This window comes from Pseudonaja textilis, chromosome Z (assembly GCF_049901715.1).
Source record: "Pseudonaja textilis isolate UNSWEBS1 chromosome Z, rPseTex1.2, whole genome shotgun sequence".
NCBI classification, from domain to species: domain Eukaryota; kingdom Metazoa; phylum Chordata; class Lepidosauria; order Squamata; family Elapidae; genus Pseudonaja; species Pseudonaja textilis.
Window position 1 is genome coordinate 106,526,119 of NC_142008.1, and position 24,741 is coordinate 106,550,859.

At 35.2% G+C, this 24,741-nt stretch overlaps 2 protein-coding genes and 1 pseudogene across 2 annotated transcripts; 2 read left to right on the forward strand and 1 right to left on the reverse strand.

Moving 5' to 3' along the window:
- The first annotated feature begins 578 nt into the window (after nt 1-578).
- On the forward strand, nt 579-1,502 carry LOC113448562 (olfactory receptor 14A2-like). Its single transcript, XM_087917953.1, has one exon. The coding sequence runs from the start codon at nt 585-587 to the stop codon at nt 1,500-1,502; it is 918 nt and encodes a 305-aa protein (XP_087774079.1). The 5' UTR covers nt 579-584.
- Nucleotides 1,503-6,575: 5,073 nt separating this feature from the next.
- On the forward strand, nt 6,576-7,545 carry LOC113448563 (olfactory receptor 14I1-like; annotated as a pseudogene).
- A 9,702-nt stretch (nt 7,546-17,247) lies between these two features.
- Nucleotides 17,248-18,039, reverse strand: LOC113448565 (olfactory receptor 14J1-like). The gene has a single exon (XM_026719267.2). The coding sequence runs from the start codon at nt 18,022-18,024 to the stop codon at nt 17,248-17,250; it is 777 nt and encodes a 258-aa protein (XP_026575052.2). The 5' UTR covers nt 18,025-18,039.
- Nucleotides 18,040-24,741: the final 6,702 nt, after the last annotated feature.

Genomic DNA, 24,741 nt, shown 5'->3' on the forward strand with positions numbered 1-24,741 from the left:
CAGTAAGTGCTGGATGTTAAATAGTAGATTAAAAATTCAGATATTTTCCAATTAATCTCCCAGAATGGACCCTATATTTATTGTCTTATTTTTCAACCAAGCATCTCCTAAAGAACTTGACAATATGATTAACATTTTCCTCCTCTCTCTGTGTGGGTGTATTTCTATCCTTTCTTTTCTCAGGAGATCAAATCACTCTATACACCATTACCTCTTCCAATTTTCCATTGACCAGTCTGATGTAAATTTTCTAGTGCTAAATGTGTATGTGGCAAGCTCTTCAACATTCTAGGCAAATATTTTACCCCTAACAAGAAAAAGAATTTGAATGTAAAAAGGGGGAAAAGAAGAAAAAGGTTTCTGGTTAGTATTTTTATCAATGATGAACTAAAATATGTTGAGGCTGTTGTGTTTGGACATTGGCATTCATTCAATGGTGTATTCCTCTTTTAATTGTCACATATTTATTATTATTTTTCTTTCTGTTTCCAGAATGGATCAAGCTGTACCTTTACTATTTTAATTTAACGGTATTCTAACCTTTGATTCCTTACAGATGTGGCATTCCTAATTTAAATATCAAAATGGAGAATCAAACTATAGTGTCTTACTTTTTGCTCCAGGAATTCTCCAAAGATCGGCATATGCAGCTTTTACATTTCTTTTTATTCTTCATATTATATCTGGCAATCACAACAGCAAATCTTCTCATCATCTCGGCAGTAGCTTTTGACCATCGACTTCATAGCCCCATGTACTTATTTCTAATGAATTTGGCAGTACAGGATGTGGGAATTGTTTCAGCCATTGTCCCCAAATCCATGATCAATTCTCTCATGAACACCAGATATATCTCTTATTTTGATTGCTTTGCACAAGTATTGATCTTTACCTGCTTTGAAGCTTCTGATTACTTCCTCCTAACAGTCATGGCATATGATCGGTATGTTGCCATTTGCCATCCATTGCACTATGAGTTGGTGATGAATTTGAAAGCCTGCACCAAAATAATGATTTTGGTGTGGGTGACAAGCCTTCTGTATGGTATGTGGCACACTGCTGGTACTTTTTACATTCCTTTCTGTTCTAATGTTGTTAACCAGTTTTTCTGTGAAACTCCACATTTGCTAAAACTGTCCTGCTTTGGATTCAATTTAGTTGAAGTTGGATTCCTTGTGACTAGTATAATCACTGCTGGATTAGGTTGCTTTATTTTTATCATTGTCTCTTACACTATGATCTTCAAGGCAGTTTTGAAAATCCCTTCTGTGAAAGGAAGGCAGAAGACCTTTTCCACTTGTCTTCCCCACCTTATGGTCTTTTCATTGTTTTGGGTAACAGTGTGTTTGGCATATCTGAAACCTCCCTCTAACACCCAATCTTACTTACATTTCATACAAACTGCCCTATATTGCTTACTTCCACCTCTGTTTAACCCAATCATCTATAGCATCAGGAATAAAAATATCAAATCTGCTGTGTCTAAATTATGGACTTTATGATATTTTCCCTTGACAATATTTTCTGTTCTATTTTTCCCCACACTGAATCTTTTAAGGAAGCAGCCTTCCATTAAGAAAAAAAATCAAAGTAGAAATTGTCATGTATCCCCAGTGTCAAAGTATTTTAAGATGAAAAGAAGCAGTTCGACTGAGAGGTTGAATTAGTGGACCATATTTCATACATTCCTACATAACCCCTTGCTCATTTAACACTGGGATAATGAATAAAGCACAATTTCGAAAACTGAAATATCATAATCTATGAAGTAGCTTTATAAGAGTGGTCTAACTCTTTCGTCATTCGTCTGGCTTGCCTGGATCATATATTGTTCTGAAGCAAGGAATTGATGATTTGATCACTGTTAGAAGAATTGCATAACTGTAACCATGTTTTAAACTTTGTCAAATTGTTGAAAGTAGAAAACGGCAGGTGTTCCTATCAGATTTATTGTGGTATATGGCAATAAATCTTGATTCTTCAAACACTAAACACCATATTCTCAATTCTTTTGTGGTTGAAGTTCACTGTCATGAAGTAGGAGATAATTACTCTGTTGTATACATCCTTGAAACTGCATATATCTTTTGCAATATACAGAAATCTAATCTACATAGCCATCTGTATCAAAGGATGTAGGGGACCGGAGAAGGGATGAAGCCTTACCATAGTTGTTGGGTGTTTGAATATTTTTACTTTAGTATGCCAGAGGATAAACAATGGTTTGGGAAAGAGGTAAACAAATTCAGAGAAGAAAGGGGTCTGATAGATTGTGTTTAAAGTGCTGAGTACTGAATATTAGCCAATATCTCCCTAGTGTTTACTATCTGTTGCATTGTGGATGTGATGGGAATGATTGTGGATGAGGTGGGAAATGAATTGGTAGAGGCACAATGTGGTTGTATATTGCGTCAGAGGCAGGCAGAAAATCATGGTGCTGATGAGCAAGGGAAGGAATTGTGGAGGACAAGGACCAGTCAATTCATAGTAGAAGTGGTATTCAGCAGGTTCTGACCAGTTCTAGAGAACCAGTAGCAGAAATTTTGAATAGTTCAGAGAATCAACAAATACCACCTCTTACTGGAGATTTTACAGTATCTTTCCTCTGCCACGCCCACCAAGTCACACCCATAGAACCGGTAGTAAAAAAAATTGAATCCCACCACTAATTCATAGAGAATATGAACCTAATGTCATCCTCTACAATGATCAATCATCAAGCCTTAGGTGGCCTGAGTGCAGTTCTTTTTACTTAATGCCAGATCATTCCCCCTCTGATATTCAGCTGGGTCCATGCTTAGATGATAGGCTTTAAAATGTGGCTATTCCCATGCATTTGATACAGAATGAATTACTCTCAGTTGGGAAAGTGCATGATTATGAACCAGGTTACCTGTTATTGATTATTAGCTTTTGTTGTGGTTATTCTTTGTAACTGGATTGCTTCTTATAAACCACTCAGAAAGAGGGTGAAGATAGCTCATTCTTAATAGTGCCCAAAATAGGTTTTATGGGGCTGGTGGCATGCTTTAGTTTGGCAAGGTTCTGTGTCAAAGTGGGAAACAATGAAGAAATCTGCTTGGAAGACAAAATAAAGACAAAAATCTGTCTGTAAAATAGTATTCTCGATGTTGAATATGTTATAGAACATATATCATGAAAGCCTTCTCGCTTAATCCCCATTTGAGCAGGGAAAACAATAGCTGCTAATTGTTAATTATGTTAAAAATCAAGCAACTCATATAATATTTGTTAATGTTGTTTCTATGGTCTAGAGGGAAGCTATAGAATCATATAGATATAAAGTCAGCATTATTAAGCTTATCAAATATAAAGTCAAATATTCCCACTGTGACACATCTTTTTCATGACTGAACAAGGGTAGCATTTATTAATTACAGGATTCATACTAAAGATTTTAAACAGCAGACATCAAGAAAAACAATAATTCAGTGAAGAAAAATGTAAGTGATTTTTGTTATTGGTTATTTTACAGAAAAGCATTTCTAGGCATCGGGGGCAAATTGGCAGTTATATCCATGAGTTGACTCTGTATTAGATGCATTTCTACTTTTGTTTTTATTGGAACAGGATTTAATAAAATGAAATTAGAACCCAGTGATTTGCTGTAATAGAAAATATTTTAGGGATAGGAGAATAATAAAGAGAGAATTGTTTTCAAAAATGTAGACTATGAAACGTATGTTAAAATTATTATGAATGAGAATTAGCATCATTTCTACATACATCTGTATATATGAGGGTTATTAAAAATGATTAAATGTTTGTTTCACATTTAACTAGAATGCTGAACTTTAATAGCACTAAAACGTTACAGCAAAAAATGGTTGGGCAAAAATCCCTCTTCAGTATTATTTGCAGGGAATATTCAACCATTTTTTTTAGCTTAGCTTAAAAAATCAATATTACATTAGTTTCCTCTGTTAAATTAGAGACGTATAAAATATGTATGAAAAATTCAAAAAAATATCTCCATATCAACACTTATCAATGGGTAGAATGTTCCATTTAAAAATGACATTATGATAGTATGTAAGTGTATTAAGTACACTAAGTAATAAACTAAAAAAGTATGGTGGTGGCTAGGAATTACAAAAATGTATCATAGAATGGAAGAGGTGATTGAGGATACAATTCCCTGCTCATTGCACAGATACAAATTAATTTTGACAGATGGCTGTACATACTCTTCTTGAAAATATCTAATGAAAACAAATCATCTGGATTATTGGCCCCTCATCAACCTGATTTTCCTTTAAAAAAACTTTCCCAATATTCAATCTGGAGAAATTTTGTGCTACTTTTATGACAACCAAGTTGCTATCACGTGGTCGGGAGATAACTTTAATCACACAGATCAAAGTGTAATGCACTAAACAGAAGCAACATAAAGAAGAAGGTGAAATGCTGAATGAATACTCTATTCTACTCTACTCAGATTCTTCACCTGCTGTTTGGAAAGATTATGGGAAGAAGCCAGATTTATCCTGTCTGTGTTTGCCATTAAGACTAGAGTTGATTGGAGAATTAGAGTTAGAAGGATATGCTTATCACTGACTTACATATTTACAACTGAAAGAAATTTTAATTTAGATAAGAAAAGTTATGGTTTTGAAATGGTAAAAACTGAATTTGAAATTATATAATGTGTTAATAATGAACAAGCTATTGCTAAGGTTTCTAAAATGTTAAAGTTGAACCAGTTAATGAATATGATAAACACTATTTGATTTAATGGATGAAAATCTTTGGCTATAATGCCTGAACAGTGGGAAAATAGGTGGCTGAAAGGGCTGAAATTTACACTGAACCTGAAAGAGGATTTTTAGAAAACCATTGGTACTTCATCCCTGACAAATTGTCAAATATTTGTTGGAAATGCAATTGTAAATATGATTTTTTTTATCATACATAGAGGACCTTGAGAAAGTAGATAAATATCGGAGAGATTCATGTGCCAATTCAGAAAACCCTTAAAACAAATATACAGTTGTAACCAAAACTTTTTTTTAGGGACTCAGTGATAAGGATCTTGAAAAAAATATTGGAAATTTGTTATTATATTTGCTGATTGCAGTTATAATTTTATATATGCAAAAAATGGAAAGATGTATCAATTCCCACAATGGAAGAATGGATAGAAAAAGTGATGGAACTGGGAGCCTCAAAGGTGCTTTTTCAAAAAGCAAAGTGGACTGTTTTTTCCTTGAGGAAGAAGAAAAAAAATGTTTTGCTTCTCATCCATGATAAAAATTATAGAGATAGCATAATTAACTTTCAAGATTAACTAATCAAGAAAAAGAATGTGCCTAGCTTTGCTTTTACTTGGAGATTATGAAACCTCAATTTTGGATTATTATTAGTTATTTATTACTTTATTATTATATTAGTTTGTTGTATAGAAACAGCTAGTAGTTATTAATTATATGAAAGTAAAAAGTTGAGACTGTAATTTTACCTTGTAATATACTGCACCAAAAAATGTTGGAAGTTACTGGGCTGCTTTTTTCCCCCTTCCTCTTACCTCTCTTTCTCCTTCCACTTCCTTTACTGTTTTCCTTATGTCTTTATTTCCATTTGTATCTTATATTTAGATAATCTTCAATAAAATATCTTATTATCCTTTTATATCCAGTGAATATGGAGATGTGAATTATAATCTTGTATTATGAACAGATGTCTGCCTGAGCAATGTTATTAAATAGGGTCATACATTCCAAAAGTACAAAATAAAATTTTAATTAATTAACGAATTACCTCTTCACTAATATATAAGATAAATACTATAAATCCAAAAATTATAAACAGTTGAAAATTTATGTGAAATATCACATTTGATTATATATAAAATTACAGCAATCAGCAATGCAAATAGAAACACTTGAGTGAGGACCTGGCTTCGAATAAGGCCCCTTTTATATTATTTTATATCCTGTAACTGCTAGAATTATAGTACATCATGTTTCACTGAAAGGACATTTGAAGGGTGCTGAGCTGTATTATGACCAACTAGTAATTTACTCACAACCCAACAATATTCTTATTTGGTCTATCCATACCTTATCCAGAAAACAAAATAAGATTCAGTGGTGAAAGTGAAATAACAGATTGAAAATTCAGTTTTCTTCAAGGCCATCTCTCAGGCTGAACCCCAAATCTTTTATCTTATTTTTCAGCCAAAAATATTCTAGAGATGTTTTCCTCCTCTCTGTATGTGGGTGTGATATGAAGTTTCTCAGTGGTAAAGGTATACGGCAGATTCTCTATATTTGGAAACAAACATTTTAACCATTACAGGGAATGGAAGAAGGGGGGTGGGAAATAAAAGTCTTTCGGGTTAGTTATTTCATCAATGATTAATTGCAATTTAGAGAGAGTGTTCTGATTGGACATTGGCATTATTTCAATTTTATAGTTCTCTTTTAATTGTCACAATATTATTATATTTTCCCTTCTGTTTCCAGTATGTATTAAGCTGTAGCTTCACTGTTTTAATGGTATTCTCACTTCTGATTTCCTAAAGATGTGGCATTCATCTCAGTCACAGCTTAAAGATGGAGAATCAAACAATTGTCTCTTACTTTTTGCTCCAGGAATTCTCCAAAGATCGGCATATGCAGCTTTTATACTTCTTATTCTTCATATTATATCTGGCAATCACAACAGCAAATCGTCTCATCATCTCTGCTATAGTTTTTGATCATCAACTAAACAGCTCCATGTACTTATTTCTGGTGAATTTGGCAGTGCAGTATGTGGGTATTGTTTCAGCTACTGTCCCCAAATCCATGATCAATTCTCTCATGGACACAAGATACATCTCTTACTTCGATTGCTTTCCACAACTATTGATCTTTACCTGCTTTGAAGCTTCTGATTACTTCCTCCTGACAGTCATGGCATATGGTCAGTATGTTGCTATTTGCCATCCATTGCATTATGAATCGGTGATGAATTTGAAAGCCTACACCAAAATAATGATTCTGGTGCGGGTGACAAGCCTCATCTATCGTATGTGACACACCGCTGGTACTTTTTACACCCCTTTCTGTTCTAAAGTTGTCAACCAATTTTTCTGTGAAATTCCACATTTGCTATAACTGTCCTGCTTTGGGTTCAATCTAGTTGAAGCAGGATTTCTTGTGGCTAGTATAATCTCTAGGGTTAGGATGCTTTATTTTTATCATTATCTCCTACACTATGATCTTCAAGGCAGTTTTGAAAATCCCTTCTGTGAAAGGAAGGCAGAAGACCTTTTCCACTTGTCTTCCCCACCTTATAGTCATTTGTATGTTTTTGGTAACAGGGTGAATGGCATATCTGAGACCTATCTTTAACAGCTCATCTTATTTAGATTTCACACTAACTGCCCTATATTCTTTACTTCCATTCCTGTGTAATCCAATCATCTATAGCATAAGAAATAAAATCAAATCTGTGCTATATAAATTGTGGCGGTTCTTATATTTTTCCTTTAATAATTCTTTCCACATCAATTCTCTTAAGGAAGCAGCCTTCCATTAACTAGAAAACTAAATTAGAAATTAACTATCATGCATCCCCATTGTCAAAGTATTTTAAGATGAAAAAAAGAAAGAAATTCATTAGACTTTTGAATTATTGGAGCTTGTTTCATACATTACACAAAGCCCAGAGGTCAGATTCAGCCAGTTCAGGCTGGTTCAGGCAAACCAGATGTTAAATTCATATCTGATTTGCTGAACCGGTAGTTGAACCAACTGGCTGGCCCCACCCATCCCACCCTGCTCCTTCCAGGATTCTCCGCGCATCCCATTTTAGATGCAGGTAAGTGCAGGGTCTGCACAGAGGCTGTGGGATGGTGAAAAATGGCCCTCCCAGAAATTCAGAAGACTGGAAACTGGTCTGTTTCTGGCTTCTGGACGGCCTCTGGAGCCCAGGGGTGGCTGTTTTCACCCTCTCAGAGACTCAAGGGAAGCCTCCAGAAGTTCCAGTAGGCCATGCCCACCATGGCCATGCCCACCCAGCAACCAGGCAGAGAACTGGTTGTTGGGATTTTTGAATCCCAACCCTGACCAAGCCCTTTTCATTGACACTGGAATAATGAATAAAACACAGTATCTAAGAGTGAAATATCATAATCATGAATCTGCATTATAAAGATACACTAAGAGGTCTAGCTAGTTCATCATCCAAACTAACTAGTCTGTCTGGATTGTTATGCAGTTCTAATAATGGAGCAAGTCATTGGAGATTTGATCGTTTTTAGAAGAATTGCAAAACTCTCTGTAAACATGATTTAAACTAGGTGTCAATTTTTTCAAAGATAAAAAAACAGACCTCCCTATCAAACTTCTTGCAGCATATGGCAATCTTGCTTTTTCAAACACTAAACCACATATTCAGAAATTTGCTTGTGTTTGAAGACCACAGTCATGAAAAGGATAAATACAGTACTTCATTGTAGAAATTCTTGTAAACTATACATCATCCCTCTGCAGTACACAAAGAACTAATCCTACATAGCCATCTATATTCAAAGGATATATGACAGAGGCGGGCAATTTGATCAAAAGGCCACATGAGAAACTGGGACTTTTGTGAAGGGTCAGTGCCACCACTTCACCCTCTGATGCTGCCACCCCACTCTGATGCTGCCAACATCCTGTCGTCCCCCCACCACCACCACTTTGCTGATGCCACTGTACCACAGGCTGATTTTGGACTGCCTAAGAGCCTGAGGTGACCATAACTAGCCAGGTCTGATGTAGATGATAGAAGAGACAATAAAACTGTCAAAGTATATTAATGAACTGGAATAGAGCATGATAACAAGGTCAGCCAATGAATAGGAATAGCAACTAAATCAGCCAATGAGAACTGTTTGGAAACTGAAACTAGAAGTAGCCTAGGCGTGGCTTTATATTAAGCTCTATAATTCTGCAGCTATGTTAAGTTCTGAGTCTGTCTATTGAAAATAAAACTGCTTCTCTCTTCTGCTGTGCATAATGCTTGCCTGCTGAACTAAAGCTCTCTTTCTGAGCTCCTGAGGTGCTGCTGAAGCTCTGCACTTGTAACATGTCTACTTCTATTTGAGTTTGTTCCATGTTGGAGAAATCTACAACTGGTTTCTAAAATTTACCTCATATATTTATATAGAAATTAAATGAAGCCTCATCTATGTTTATTTTTCTAGCACTAAATTTATGCTACAAAACTCTGAATAGATTATGGGCCCAGAGAAAAGACTGAATTGTACTTAAAGCTAAAAGCTTGCCTGTTTTAAAAGTACAAAACAAGGCAAGAGGCTTTGTAGCATGGCTGAAAAAATTAAAGAGAGCTCTCTACCCCGGTTGGGTCAGAAGAACTATATTATTTGGGCTGCAAAGATGGAATGTTTCCTGAAAGCTAAAGAGCTTTGGAATATTGTTGAAAATCCACTCCATGCACCATTGAATGCTGCAGATCAGAAGGTACATGATAGAGCATTTGCTTATATCATCTTAAGTTTAGAAGATGATCATTTTATCTATGTATTTTTTTATTTTTTATTTATTTTATTTTGTCAAGTGATTATTAGATAACAGGTATAAGTATAAACATGGTTATGAATACATGAAATGGATACGAATAAGAAAAAAAAGAAACAATAGAACAGGGACAGTAGGCACATTGGTGCGCTTATGCATGCCCCCTACAGACTTCTTAGGAAAGGGGTGAGGTCAATAGTAGACAGTCTAAGGTTAAAGTTTTCGGAGTTTGGGGAAGACACCACAGAATCAGGTAGTGTATTCCAGGCATTGACTGTTGCTGAAGTCGTATTTCCTGCAGTCAAGTTTGGTGCAGTTACCTTGAGTTTGTATCTATTGTGTGCTCTTGTATTGTTGTGGCTGAAGCTGAAGTAGTCATTGACAGGTAGGACATTGCAATAGATAATTTTTTTTAAGCAAATTTTATTGATTTTAAAAACAAACAAACAAAACAAAACATCATTAGACATTAAAAACATAAAACCTCATTCCATTATAAATCTTTACAAGGCAGGTAACACATTATTTTATATCATATACTTGTAATTTATCCCATTTCCATGTAGACACGTAAATTTCCTTTAACAAATTTCACATTATTTCTCTTTACTCTTATTCAATCACATTTCTTTTCTAATTTATCTGCTATTCAATCATCACATTTATATTTTCCTCTGGCTTGTTTACAATTGTTCTCATCTGGCCTTCCTCTTTTGTTAATTCTCAATTAAACACACACACATAAAACACAAAAACATAAAACTTTCTTTTAGAAAGTAACTTGGCCCCAGATTACCTCTTTTTGTATGGACTTCAATTAAATTCATGCTCTTCTTATATACCATTACCTATCTTGTTTACCATTCTATATCTTCTATATAACTCCTCCCCACTTTTCCCTCTTCTTAATTCTATTTTATATATTTCATCTTGCTTTAAGACAATATTTTTATATCTTTTGTCCATTTTTCCATTTACATCTATCTCATTCCCAATATAAAAAAGGATAATTTCCCTGAAGTCACTAATCAGAGTATGATGCTTTTCTATCATTCCCCTAAATTGAAGTTTGAAATAACACCTAAGTCCCAATCTGATTCTGCTTAGTACATTCTACTATTTCAAAAACAAATACTACAATAATAAGTCTATAATAATCAACACATTGGCCCATTAAACTCTATATTTAAACTAATATTTTAAACATTTCCTTTAATATTTTATTAAAACTCAAAATCATTCATTATTAAATCTTTTAACATTGTACCTTAATATTTTAATCTTTTATTAAATCTTATAGAATTCTAATTGTCTATTTTTAACACAAATACAACTGCTACAATACTATCGTGTGTACTTTGCAGAATCCCTTTTTTTTTTTAAAAAAAAAAAACCATACATTACCCTTTGTCCCTAAAAAAAATTTTCTTTTTCCCATCTTGTTTTATACCTTTGTAACTTTTTTCCCCCTTTTCCCTTTCTTTCTTGGCCCACCTAGACTTTTTACCCACTCCTCTCCAAACCTCTGCCTTCTTGACTTCCCCTTTCTGTTGCATTCTTCTTTCCTTTTGCTTTCTGGCATTATATTGTTTTTGCATCTTATTTTTCTCTTTCATAAATATTTTTTTATGTCAAGTCCTTCCTTTTCCCTCCTCTCTTTCTCCTTTCTTTCTTAATCACACCATTTAGTTCATTAAAAATGGCTTCTTCTTCCTCCGCTTCTTCCAACTGTTGTTTAATTTGCTGATACATAGCAAGCGCCATATCTAGAAAAAAAAGGGCTTCTCCCATAGCGTCCTTGCCTTCTTTCCTTATTTTTAGATATTGTTTTTTTAGTTCATTGAGAGATAGAGCCATTATAAACTTTTTCTTCTTCTTTTTCTGTATCCTCTTCTTGTTGTTAAGCCAGTCAAATATTTCCAAACTTAAAACAATTCCCCAAGGTCCCAAAATCCCAAAGTCATCAAACAGTCCAGGCAAAGCACAAACTTCTTCCTTTTACAGTTTCTCTTCCTGGGGTAAAGTCAATTAGGGAAAAAAATCCAATCTGTATTTTAAATCTTTTTTGCAGTTAGCTTCTAATCTCTTTATCTTCAAAGCATCTCCTCCAACAAAGTCTTAAAATATTATTTTTTCCAAGCCTCTCCCTTCCCACTTGTAACAAAGGGCTTTAAATTTTTACCTTCTGTTAGAAAGCAGATTTTCCATATCCATTTGTTAGTTTGATAAGGGAGGGAGAGTAACTTTCCCTTTTCAACACTTTTCTTCTCCGCTGAAAACCTCCATTGGGAACATTGTAGCGTCCAAAAAGAATAATAATGTTTCAGGTATTAGATATGTCCTTAAAGTCCCGGTTCAGCCAAGAAAAAACTTTCATTTTAAAACTTCCTTCTTCTTCCTCCTGCGCATTCTTAATCCAGTTGCCGGCTTCTTCGTGGTGGCCATTAAGACCGCCGCTCCACCGCCTTGAGAAAAGGGGGTTATTGCTGGCTGGGGAGGGGGTCTGTGATACCTCTCAACCCCTGTCCGGATCCCCCCTATCTTCAGCTGCCCCAACAGGGCAGGCTTATCCTCCAGATCTGTCAGGATCGGAGGCACCAAGACGGCTAGCACAGCAGAGATCGCAGAGAAACGCGAATCCCTGCTGTCACCAAAGCCTGGCAAACCAGAAGTCCCAATAGATAATTTTATGTACTACACTTAGGTTGGACTGAAGGCAGCATAGTTCTTGGTTGTCTAAGCCTAAAATTTCAAGACTAGTGGCACAAGGTATTCTGTTGCGAGTAGATGACTCTTCTCATGAAATATCTCTGGACTTTCTCAATTGTATTAATATCAGATATGTAATGCAGGTTCCAGACTGATGAGTTGTATTCAAGTATTGGTCTAGCAAATGTTTTGTATGCTCTAGTTAGTAGAGTGATATTACCAGAGAAAAAGCTCCACAGGATTAGGTTTACAACACTTAATGCCTTTTTAGCTACATAGTTACAGTGGGGTCTCGCACTTAGATCATTTGAGATGAGTACTCCAAGGTCCTTGACAGAGTTTGGGTTATCAGCAAGGTCTTGACTATTCAGCTTGCATTTTATTTTTTGATTTTTTTGCCAAGATGTAAGACAGAACATTTATTTGTTGAGATTTGAAGATGCTATTTGTTTGACCATTCTGATACGTAGTCAAGGTCTTTTTGAAGGGTAGCAGTATTGTCTGTGGTGTTGAATAGCTTTACATCATCAGCGAAGAGAACAGAGTTGCTCTTAATATGATCACAGAGGTCATTTATGTAGAGTATGAAGAGAGTTGGTCCTAGAAAACTCCCTTGGGGGACACCACTGTTGACAGGTACAGAATTTGATAGGATGCTCCCAATTTTGACCATTTTTGGTCTGTTTGATAGGAATGCTTCTATCCAGTTATGCAAGTGTTCAGAGATACCATAAGATTTTAGTTTTAGTAGTAGTTTGTCATGTCCACTGAATCAAAGGCTTTACAGAAGTCTATGTAGATTGTGTCTATTGCTTTACCCTGATTGAGTTGTGTAGTCCATATGTTTTTGCAGTGTAAGAGTTGCAGATTACAGGATAGTTTTTTCTGAAACCAAATTGTTTATTAGAGAGTAGGTTGTTTGTCTCTAAGTGGAAGATAATGGATTGGTTAATAATTGATTCCATTACTTTACAGGTGATGCAGCATAAAGAGATTGGTCTATAATTTTCAGCTAGGCTGGGGTCTCCCTTTTTGAAGAAGGGGATGACTGTGGCTTGTGACCATAGTTTTGGCAAGGAGCTGGTCCTGAAATATTTTTCAAAGATTATGCTTAGAGGTTTGGCTATGGCAGTGGATAGCTTTTTTAAGAAGTAGTACATATTCTGTCTGGTCCAATAAATAGAGATGGTTTTAGATTGCATAGTGCCTTTTCAACATTGTCTTCTGTAAAATCAATATGTATCAGATTATCGTAGTTGTCTGTGGTTGACTAGGAAATATTGGGCATGATCCATAGCTGTTTACAAATACTGAGCCAAATAATGTGTTAAAGAGCTTTAATTTAATTTGGCTTTAATGGTGTCATCATTGCAGTCTTTACCATTAGGTCCTTTCAGGAGTGGGATAGACCATGAGCCTTTTAGTTTGTTGTTTACAAAATTGTAGAAAGTGTGGGTGGAATTGGTGCGTAGAAGGTTTTCCTCTTGTTTAATGTGATAATTGGTGCATTCAGTCTTGATCTGGTGGCTGATGAAGCTGATTTAAAGACTGCAAAGGAAGTCTGGTATTATCTGAGGAATGTTCATGTGAGTGTATCTGCATGCAACATCATACAATTATCAAGAAAGTTTGCAGCCAGGAGATTCAGTGGAACAGCATTTTGTTCATATGCAACCTTTGTTTGTGGAGTTAGAACAGCATGGGATGAGGATTCCAGAATCTCAAAAAGTACTCCTAGTTTTGAACAGCCTAGATAATATGTGGGACGTTGGTTTGTAAAATTTACTTCATGTGTTTATAAAAAAGTTAAATGAAGCCTCAACCATCTGTGTTTATTTTTCTGGCACTAAATTTACACTACAAAACTGAATAGAAGCTTTATTTGCTGAGTTCTTGTTTGTTTTATTTTATTTATTTTTTTATTTGGTTGTTTTTAATCTAGTTTCCTGTAGAATAAGCAGTAGTTTGGTGGGGGAAAGGCTGAACTAGTTCAGAGGAGAGAAGGGGCTAATGTCTGGTAACAAGAAGACCCAAGCATGATTGCTCAAGCCTATATATAGGAATCTTCTCATGCTGAGTGAGACAAGATAAAATTCAACAGCATTCAAATGAGATCAGATTTCATCTTGTGCCCATATAGGGATTCCAGACTAATCTTCTATTTAATTGCTCCACTGGATTAGCCACTTTCTCTCCTATAGCTGTTGGGTTGTGCTTGGAATCCTGACAGATGAATGTTAGTCAGAATATCCCTGATGCTTACTATCCAGACTATTGTGAGTGTATTAACAGTGACTATGATTAGGTAGGAAGTAAGTTTGAGGGTGGGGGAAGTTAGTGTCTCAGAGGCAGGCAGGAAAATCATGGTACTGATGTACAATGAAAGGAATTGTTGGAGTCAAGGGTCAGGCCATTCACAGTGAACATAAGCCTAATGTCATCACCCTCAATGGCTAATCATCAAAACATAGATGGCCTGAGGGTACAACTATTTCCACTTAATGTCAAATTGCTTCCTAAAACACCTCATTGGGGACTGGAATCTGAATAAGAGTGCAGTATGGTATATATTATCAAGATATCCCATGACACAAAGGGTTGACTTTTGATTAAGGATTAATTTTGTGCCATCAAGTTATTTTTAACACTTAGTGGCCACACAGATTTTCTCCAAGATAATCTGTTCCTAATATCTTATCCCAGGTCTCCCATTGGTGCATACATTGCTTTTCTGAGTTCAAGCACCTTAATTGTTGAGCATCCTATTTTTCCTTTTCCTTTTCCCAGCATTATAGCCTTTTCCAGACAGTTATTCTGATAATATGTCCAAAGTAGAATAGTCTGCACCTTGAGTGAGAACCCCATGTTGATTTGACAAAGGTCCATTTGTTTGTTTCCAGATTTCTCAAAAAAATTCTCCAATACAAATTCAAAGATGCAAAATTTGGAATTCCCATTGTTCCAAAAATCCCACAAGCAAGAAATCTATGATGACAGCTATGTGTGGCATTTCACTTAAGTTTTAATTACTGGGAAAGAAATGACATGAAACTAAATGTAAGAATATGATCCCATATGAGACAATGTAGACCAGACCTGGCCAAACCCTGGCCATTGGCTGTCTCTGTGTGAGGTCAATTGGAAAATAGAAATCAAATATAAATGTGTATACAGGCCTCTTGGTTAGATCCTCCACAACAGCCCCAGTTTCTCACCTGTCCCCTTGAGAAAGTTAATTGCCCAATTAATATAGACCAATTGTTGTAAAAGATAATATGATAACTACACAAAAGGCACAATTACATAAAGAGCCACATCTAGAAAGAAAGAAAGAAAGAAAGAAAGAAAGAAAGAAAGAAAGAAAGAAAGAAAGAAAGAAAGAGAGAGAGAGAGAGAAAGAAGAAAGAGAGAAAGAAAGAAAGAAAGAAAGAAAGAAAGAAAGAAAGAAAGAAAGAAAGAAAGAAAGAAAGAAAGAAAGAAAGAAAGAAAGAAAGAAAGAAAGAATTCTTTATTGGCCAAGTATGATTGGACACACAAGGAATTTGTCTTGGTGCAAATGCTCTCAGTGTACATAAAAGAAAGGATATATTTGTCAAGAGTCAAGAATCATAAGGTACAACACTTAATAATAGTCATAGAGTACAATAAGCAATCAAATCATACTAGGAAACAGTCAATATAAATCATAAGGATACAAGCGACAAAGTTAGAGTCATACAGTCACAGGTGGGAGGAGATGGGTGATAAGGAGTGATGAGAAGATTAATAGTAATAGTAATGCAGACTTTGTAAATAGTTGGACAGTGTTGAGAGAATTATTTGGTTAGCAGAGTGATAGTGTTCAGGGGAAAACTGCCCTTGTGTCTAGTTGTTCAGGTATGCAGTGTTCTATAGCGTCATTTTGAGGGTAGGAGTTGAAACAGTTTATGTTTCTATAACAATCTATAACAATCCATCAACAGAAATCTTGAGATTTTGAGAACATCCAAATTATGTAGCTAACTTCTTGAGTACTTTTTGAGAAATAAAACCACATCCTAAAAAAAAGTATTTGTCAGAAAAAGGACAATATCCATAGGCCTACAGCAACACCATGAATATGCTGAGGATTTAGGATTTTATAATTGCAACATATATTGCCATCTATGATGAATACCACCTTTAATATGTTTAAATTTCTCACTATTTCAGTGTTTCTATCTTGGTTTAGGTGCTGACTGATTCCAGAAAAAGGAAATGTTGCTTCAGTTCTAGCCGTTAATGCCTTGTTCTTTTTTTAAGGGCTTGAGAAATAAATACAGTGAATGCTAGGTGGAGACCAACAATAAATAATAAAAATATTGTTGTGGTATCTGCAATGCCATGACAACATGTGTGCAGTAACTATAGTTGACATATGGCTACATGAATTCAGTGATCTGCATTTGCTTGCAGACAGCTATCCTAAGTGAAGCAGCTATTAGTTAGAAAAAACAGCACTAGGGTGATACACAGACAGTAAAGACATCCTATTGCCTCATCCATAACATCACAGGAGCAAATATTGACTACAAAATAATTTGCTATCATCTGTTACCCTGACCCCAGTCCATTTTAATTGGATAAAATGGGCTACTTCTATACAAAATTGGACACCAGTAATGGACATTTCCCAGAGTAGTTATAGCCTGATTTCAAGATTTATAACCTTAAAAAAGAAAATGGATTCCATGATCAAATAATTGGGCAAGAGAAGACGTAAAATAATCTCCCACTGAATCAGCCAAGTTTCTTATCCCAATATGTAGGTATATATATTGATAAGGTTACTATTGTTAATTCAATTTTTTAAAAACTTTTTAACCATTTCCTAGAATTGCATGTGTGTGATTCTGTGGACTATGTCCAATACATCTAAATAAGTAAATTGTAGTTCACGATGCTTAAATAATAATGAAAAGGTTATTGCTCAAGACAACAACATTTGTGGGATTTCTTTTATTCCTTAAAAAAAGTTGTTTAATTGTTCTTAGCAGACTTTTCTATTTTGATTTGCAATCCTTTGATTAAACAACTTCCATAAAGCTGCTTTGATATTCTTATTTCTCATGCTATAGATTACTGGGTTCATCATTGGAGGAATCACAGAATAGATTACTGCAAAGATCTCATCCCAATTATAAGAAGACCCAGAATTTGGTATGAAATAGGAAAATATACCTGTACCAAGCAATAAACAGACAACAAGGAGATGGGGAATGCAAGTAGAGAAGGCCTTTTGTCTACTGGCTACTGAGGGCATGCTCAATACTGCCTTAAAGATTTTTACATAGGACAAGATAATTAACATAAAACAGACAACACCAAGAAAAGCACTAAAAAGAAGAACAGAGATTTCACTGAATTTGGGGTCGAAGCAGGAAATCTTCATGAGATGTGGGATTTCACAGAAGAACTGATGGATGACTGTGGAACAGAAAGGCAATGAAAAAAGGGTTCCTGCATGCATGGTAGCATTAAGAAAACCTAGCACCCATGCAGCCCCTGCCATCTGGAAGCAGTGTCTCCATTGCATCATAGACATATAATGTAAAGGATAGCAGATAGCCACGTATCTGTCATAAGCCATAGCAGTGAGAAGGAAAATGTCTGAGGACATAAAAAAAAGAAAGAAAAACATTTGTGCAAAACATTCCAAATATGAAATCCTTCTTACATTCATGAGGGCACAGGCTATTGATCTGGGAATGGTGACAGTGGTGGATCCCAGATCAACAATGGCTAAACTGACCAAAAAGAAATACATTGGTGTCTGGAGATGATTGTTCACTACTACTAGAATAATGAGGAGAAGATTTCCTATCAGGATAGCCAGGTACATCATGAGGAAGACCACAAAGTGCAAAAGCTGGAACTCCCGTTGCTCAGAAAATCCCATAAGCAAGAAATCCATGATGATGGTTCTGTTTGACATCATGTTATTGAATTTCAACTGTCAAAGAAAGGTGTTTCAATTTAACAAACCTCTTCCATTTTTACAAGACTATACATGTCAAATATTTTGTTTTCATGGTGATATCGTAACTTCTATAACATAGAAAATTATATTATAAAATCGTTAGTTCTTCAGTAATCACATCCTTTATCAAGGAATTATTTCTGTATAAGTATATAGTATTGTGCAATATTTTATCATTTACCTAATCTGATATTATAAATCTTATTTAAACTTAGACAGAAATTTACTCATTTGTAACATGCAGAGGCTTTAAATATATTGTAAAATTTTCAACTGCGTAATATCCCAAGGATGTGAATGAGGCTCAATAGGAAACCTAATTAGATTCTTTATCTGTAATAGTAAGTCTTCCATGGACTGTTCCATTTAGCATTTCACAGAACATTAAATATTGAAAAATAAAAGCCATGTAAGCTTCTTGGATGAGAATATAACCTCATATAATGAGACAATAAATACCAATCAATTTATATTAATAGTAATGTGATAACTCTTATGACACATCTTAAGGCCACATCTAGAACTAAAAAGATAGTTCTTCAATACCAGATTCCTTTTATTAAATAAAAAAATTCATAGAAGACAATAGCATGATTAGGATTATCAAATTTTAGAGCAGCATTTGATTTTTTTCCATATCACCAGAGAATACTGATTTTGCCAATTTTTGAAATTGTAGAGATAGATATTTTTTCTAATATTACAGAGATATTGTGAATATGATTTTTACTTATACTTCCCACCTCCAAATCTGCAGCCATGAAATATATCCAAGGATGTAAAATAAATCAGGTTTGATTACAAATTTAATTGGATTCGCTATATGCATTCTAGTAAAACTACCAGATAACTAATGATATCTACAACAGTTGATAAAGGTCCAGATTTGATAGATTATTTGATTAGCACAAGTACTGGAGTTGTATCATTTTAATGTTACATTTCTTTTTCCAGAGTGTAGCCTGTGTATAAACTATGAATAAAATGGGGGGAAAAACACCTCTTGATTAAAAGGCATAAAAAGACAGGTTTTTGAAAGCTTGCACATTGAACCTTTCTTGAATAAATTTTTAGAAATTTAAAATGTAAAAACTTACTTTTCCTCATTGGTCCTTTTAAACTGATAATAAAAATGATCAGACAAGCCACACTGTGCCCACTTCTTTTCTTCTGTTTGTTTATTTCTTTCATATCCCACAGCCTCTCAAAAACATTTAGTGGCAGATTTACAGCACAACTCTACTTCAAGCATAGGTGCATGATGCAGATTGATAGAGGAAAAGCTTGCATTGAACATCAATTAATATTAGTGTTATATAATGGAACTGAATCCTTAATTAGTATCCAGAGGTTATATTTCTTATTCCAATACAGACATAAATTTAAAAAGAAAAAAAAATTTCTCACTAACATACTATCTTTAAACTCTCATTCCTCAGCTAGCATTCACATAATCCAGCAGTTACATGATACAAATTTGGTGAGATTCAGACATGGCTTCCTCTTCAACATTTGCTAACTAGTCCCATAGGGAACATAGACACAATATTAAAGAACTCTATATACAACTGAATGATTGCACAATCACAACTGTAATGGTGGCAGACACAATTCTCCAAGGCGTTGCAAGCACATGATATTTCTTTTCAACAAGAGGAATGTATCATAGAGATGCAAAATATTACTAATAGTAGTTTTATTTCAGCAAAAAATGAAGTGGATGTTTATGTTTATGTCATTAAGGATTGAGACAATACCTGATGTTTTCAATTAATGTCCTTAGTTTTTCATGATCATTTAGTTTTCCAGAATATGTCATCAACTAAAACAACTGTATCTGTAAAAAAAACTGTAAAAAAACATATCTGATATTAGCACAATTGAGAAAGTCCAGAAATATTTCGCAACTAGAGTTCTCCACTCCTCTACTCGTTGTAGAATACCTTATGCCACCAGACTTGAAATTCTAGACCTAGAAAACCTTGAATTACGTCAGTCTGATCTAAGTATGATATATAAAATCATACATTGCAATGTCCTACCTGTCAATGAATACTTTAGCTTCAACCATAACAACAGAAGAGCACACAATAGATACAAACTCAAGGTTAACCGCACCAAACGATTGCAAGAAATATGATTTCAGCAACAGAGTAGTCAATGTCTGGAATACTCTACCTGACTCTGTGGTTTCTTCCCCAAATCCCAAAAACTTTAAACTTAGACTGTCTACTATTGACCTCACACCTTTCCTAAGAGGTCTGTAGGGGGCGTGCATAAGCGCACCAACATGCCTACCGTCCCTGTCCTATTGTTTCTTTTATTTTTCTTATATGTACCCATTTCATGTATTTATAACTATGTATATACTTATACCTATTATTTTGTAAGTGATTGACAAATCAAATAAATAAAATAAATAAATAAAACTGTCTGTTAAAGACCACTGTATCTATCCCAACTATTCCTTAGAATTAACACTATGTCACAACATGGATTTGCACTATTAAAGGCAATTTGAATAAAGTTCTATGGTTATGCTGCAACCCAAGTGTGAAAAGAAAAAGCTTCCATCAAGACATCACAAAATATGTTCTATTATTTTTGCATTATGGTGGTTAGCAATCTATGCTTGCTTTGATTAAGTCCTTGTTAACTTCAGTCTCTATGATTCTAATATATGTTCTCTAACTCACTGAGTAAACAAGTTTTGATGATTCATATCTATATCTAAATTTAATAATCTGACAAGGGAAAGGAAGAGAAAAAGAAATTCAAACATAACAAAAATGTAAACAGAAAAGAAAAGAAATCTAAAGAATGTGGTCTTAACTGTGTGAAGATCAGTAAATGGATTAAATTGAAACCAGATCATTCTGGAAGTCAATCACAAGTTGAACATTGAGCAACATCTATTTATTACAACAACAACAGCAACAATCTTTAGATATGATAGATTATAGAAAGTATAGACTGTAGATTATGCAAACAACTAGAGAGAAAGGTTAATATATATTTGTACTTATAATGCTATGAAAAATATTGAAAATCACTTCTCTTCCTGTTTTCCTTTTTGTTTTCCTTAAACTTTTTTCGTTTATTTTGGTTTTTCTTTGCTTTCTTTTTTCTCTTTCCCCTGCTTGCTACCTATTCATTTGTTAGTTTTTATCTACTTGTTTTAATAAAAATTATTTTGCAATGAAACAATTAATGAAAAAATCACTGAGGCCCAACAGAGAAAGAAAACTTAGCTATATTGTGCTATTTGTTAGAGAACTAACCAAGTTTTGCTTGTGCACTCTCATCATTTAGTGTGGATTATTCATTGCTTCACTCTTTTGAAATCACTGTCTCATTGAATGAAAGATGTTCTCTGCATGAACTCTCAATCATTGATCAAGGCTACATCACAAGCAATCTAAAGATGCTGATTCCTAGCCATTCATAAGCCATGGAGTACAGAAAATGGGAAAATTTGGATACATGTGACTCACAGATTAGCAATGAAAAATTGATGGAGTATATATGGGATAAAATGTTTTTTCTGGTTAATTTTAGGATGTAAAACAAAATTAATAACATCTATGGATAATTTTCATACATTTCCATTTTAGAACTTGGGGCTAACTATGGTCAGAAAACCTATAACCAGACATCCTTTTGACTGTAGATTAAGTGAGACAAAACATGTCTTTCCTAAATTATTTTAACAGTAATCTAACAGTTATAGTGATTTCTGGATTATAGCTCTACATTATAGTTCTGTGATTAACCAGACTTCCACAAATAGTGATTTCTATCATTATTTCACAATTGCCATAAAAATATAAACACTTTATTTCGTTAGTGATATCTCATCACCATGATGACCGGATAACCTTTGAAACTGCCAGTGGACAGCGAAGAGGGAAGTTCCCGAGCCCGGCGCAGAAGAGTAAGCTGTCATTCTATGGCGGCTTCAAGTCCGGTCTGCCACTTGGGTGAATAAGCAAAGCAGTGATAGCCTGCGAGGCTGAGAGTAACAGGAACAGAGAAATGGTTTATAACTTGGATCCTTTGAAGACTGAAGATAGCAGAATGACAGAAGAATGACAGCGGCGTAAAATCTTCTTTCCTGGTTGTGATCAGCACTTTTCAGAAGTCGGGCAGAAAAACGGCCAGAAAAGCGGCTGGGAAAAATGAAAGAACTATAATGGAGAGCGGAAAAGCCCAAGCACAAAAGTGAAAGCGCAGATTTTACCCTGTGAAAGGGAAGCTCCGGGGAAAGAGGAAGATTGTCAAAACCAGGAGATCGGAGGTCCAGAATTTGTGAGGAGCTTCATCTGACTTTTGGACCTTTCTTTTTGACTTTACTTGAGAAAAGGGAGGCGACGGAGGTGAAAGAATACTGGTATTGATTGAGTCTGATGAACCCTCAGATCTGAGTACAACACGACTATCACATCTATTTAATATTGTGGAGAAGACAAACTGAGCATTATATTGGACTTTGGAAGATTTGTATGTTGATTTAAAAGTTGGAAAGCAAAGAAAGAAGAAGAAGCAAGAGGAAGAAGGCAGAGACAAACAGAAGGCTGGGAAAGATGGCTTTGGGGCTGCAGATTAGTCAGCACATTACACCATTTGCTGATTGGAATGCTGAAAAGAACACTCTAGTTGGAAGATGGACTATTAGCTCACCCAACTTGCTTCCTTTATTACGTGGTACTACTTAATATTACTAGTTTGGCACTACTTTCTCCTTAAGATGATTTCCTTGCTTTTTGTTTGTTGATTTTCTGAAGTTGTGGTAATCTCTCTCTTATCCTTTCTCTTATTATCTTGCCCCCTGCCTCCCTATTGTATTTCCTAAATAGCTTACATAATTTTACTTATTTGGGGGGGGGGGGAAAGAAAGAAAGAGGGGGGTATACTATTTTTATAGAGTTAAGAGATTACTGTTTTAAGTATTAATAGCAAAGAGGGATAAACTCTGTTGATATAAACTATTTATAAATTATTTAGACTACTTAAGACATTTAAGATTAATTCCTTAAAGTGTTAATTGATGTACTATTGCTGACCAATTTTCTTATTACATAGACTAGAATATTGTAGTAGATATCTATTTATAATATAGGGGAAAAGACTGTGGAGCGAGATATTAAATTGAAATACGAAAATAGACTTTTAAATACAGGACCCAAACACTGAATGGTGATTTGGGATAATATATCTAAAATTGTGCATCAACAAAAACAAATACTTAGAGAGATGACATCCATGACAACTATGGCCCTAAAAACAGGAAGGAAGGCTACTCCAACCCTATCGACTACGTTGACACCGACCCCACCAACAACTCAAAAAACTATTGAGGAGTCCTTAACAGGGGAAAAGCAGCCTAATGTCCCCAACATCAATATACAAACTTCCTTGCCCATAATTCTTATGTATAAAATCTAAATTAAAGTAATAAAATGTAAACAATTGTTATAATGCAAGAAAGATGAGAAACTGAATGAATCAATATCACCATTCAGAAAACTGCTTTCTAAAATATAGGAACTAAAACTTCAGAAAATGGAAACAGTTACATGTTGTGGCTCCGATTCCCAAGCTTGTGCTGTTAGAGGAAGAGGACTTGGAAGATGAGGAGGAGGAACTGGGAATGCCTTCCTCCCCAGGACCTTCCTCTCTGGCAATGCCTTCCTCCCTGATAATGCCTCAGGTTTCATCAGACAACCGAGAGGAACAGCCTGAGATTAATCAGGAGGAAGGCATATCGGAGCAACCCCTGACAGGGAGTCAAGAGGACGAATGTTGGCTTGATCCTAAGCAGCGTCGTAGGGAGAAACGTGGGCAGCAACGTAGGAGGCGTGGGAGGGTCAGAGAATGAGCTGAGTCATTGAGCCACACCCCACAGGGGATAAAAGTGGGTGTGTTGTTGGCTGGAACGTTGTACGGGACAAAGTTTGATCTTACTTCAGGTTTTCTTTGTGAATGAGTTTTGTGGTCTGCCTTGTAATTTTCTGTAAGTAGCTTTTTACTTATTATCAGTTTGGACTTGGCAGGGAGAGCGTGTTGGAATGCCAAGGACATTATCAGTTCCAAAGAATTAACTCTGTTAAGTCCAAGCCAGCCTGCCTGCCTGTGTTTGTGTGAGTTTGTACTCTTTCATCTTTTTGGAAAGAAGAAAGATGAGACAGAACAGTTACATAATCTAGAATCCTATCAATATTGAAAAACTTACATTCAATCTAAGACTTGGCTCACTCATTTGGGTCCCTGAAGGTCTGCCTCAGTTTGGCTTTTCTGGATACCTTGTTGGGTTTCAGTCTACATGAAAACAACACACTACAGGGGACTTCCAGTTGACATCATAGTGAAAACAGCTGAAAAATAGCAGAGCTCCACCTGGCTCCATGAAATACAGCCAGCAACTGATTGCTAACAGATCCTATGGGGTTAAACCATCCTGGATGGGTGGTGAAGAAAGGAGAGGTGCTTCATCAATTGAGGGGA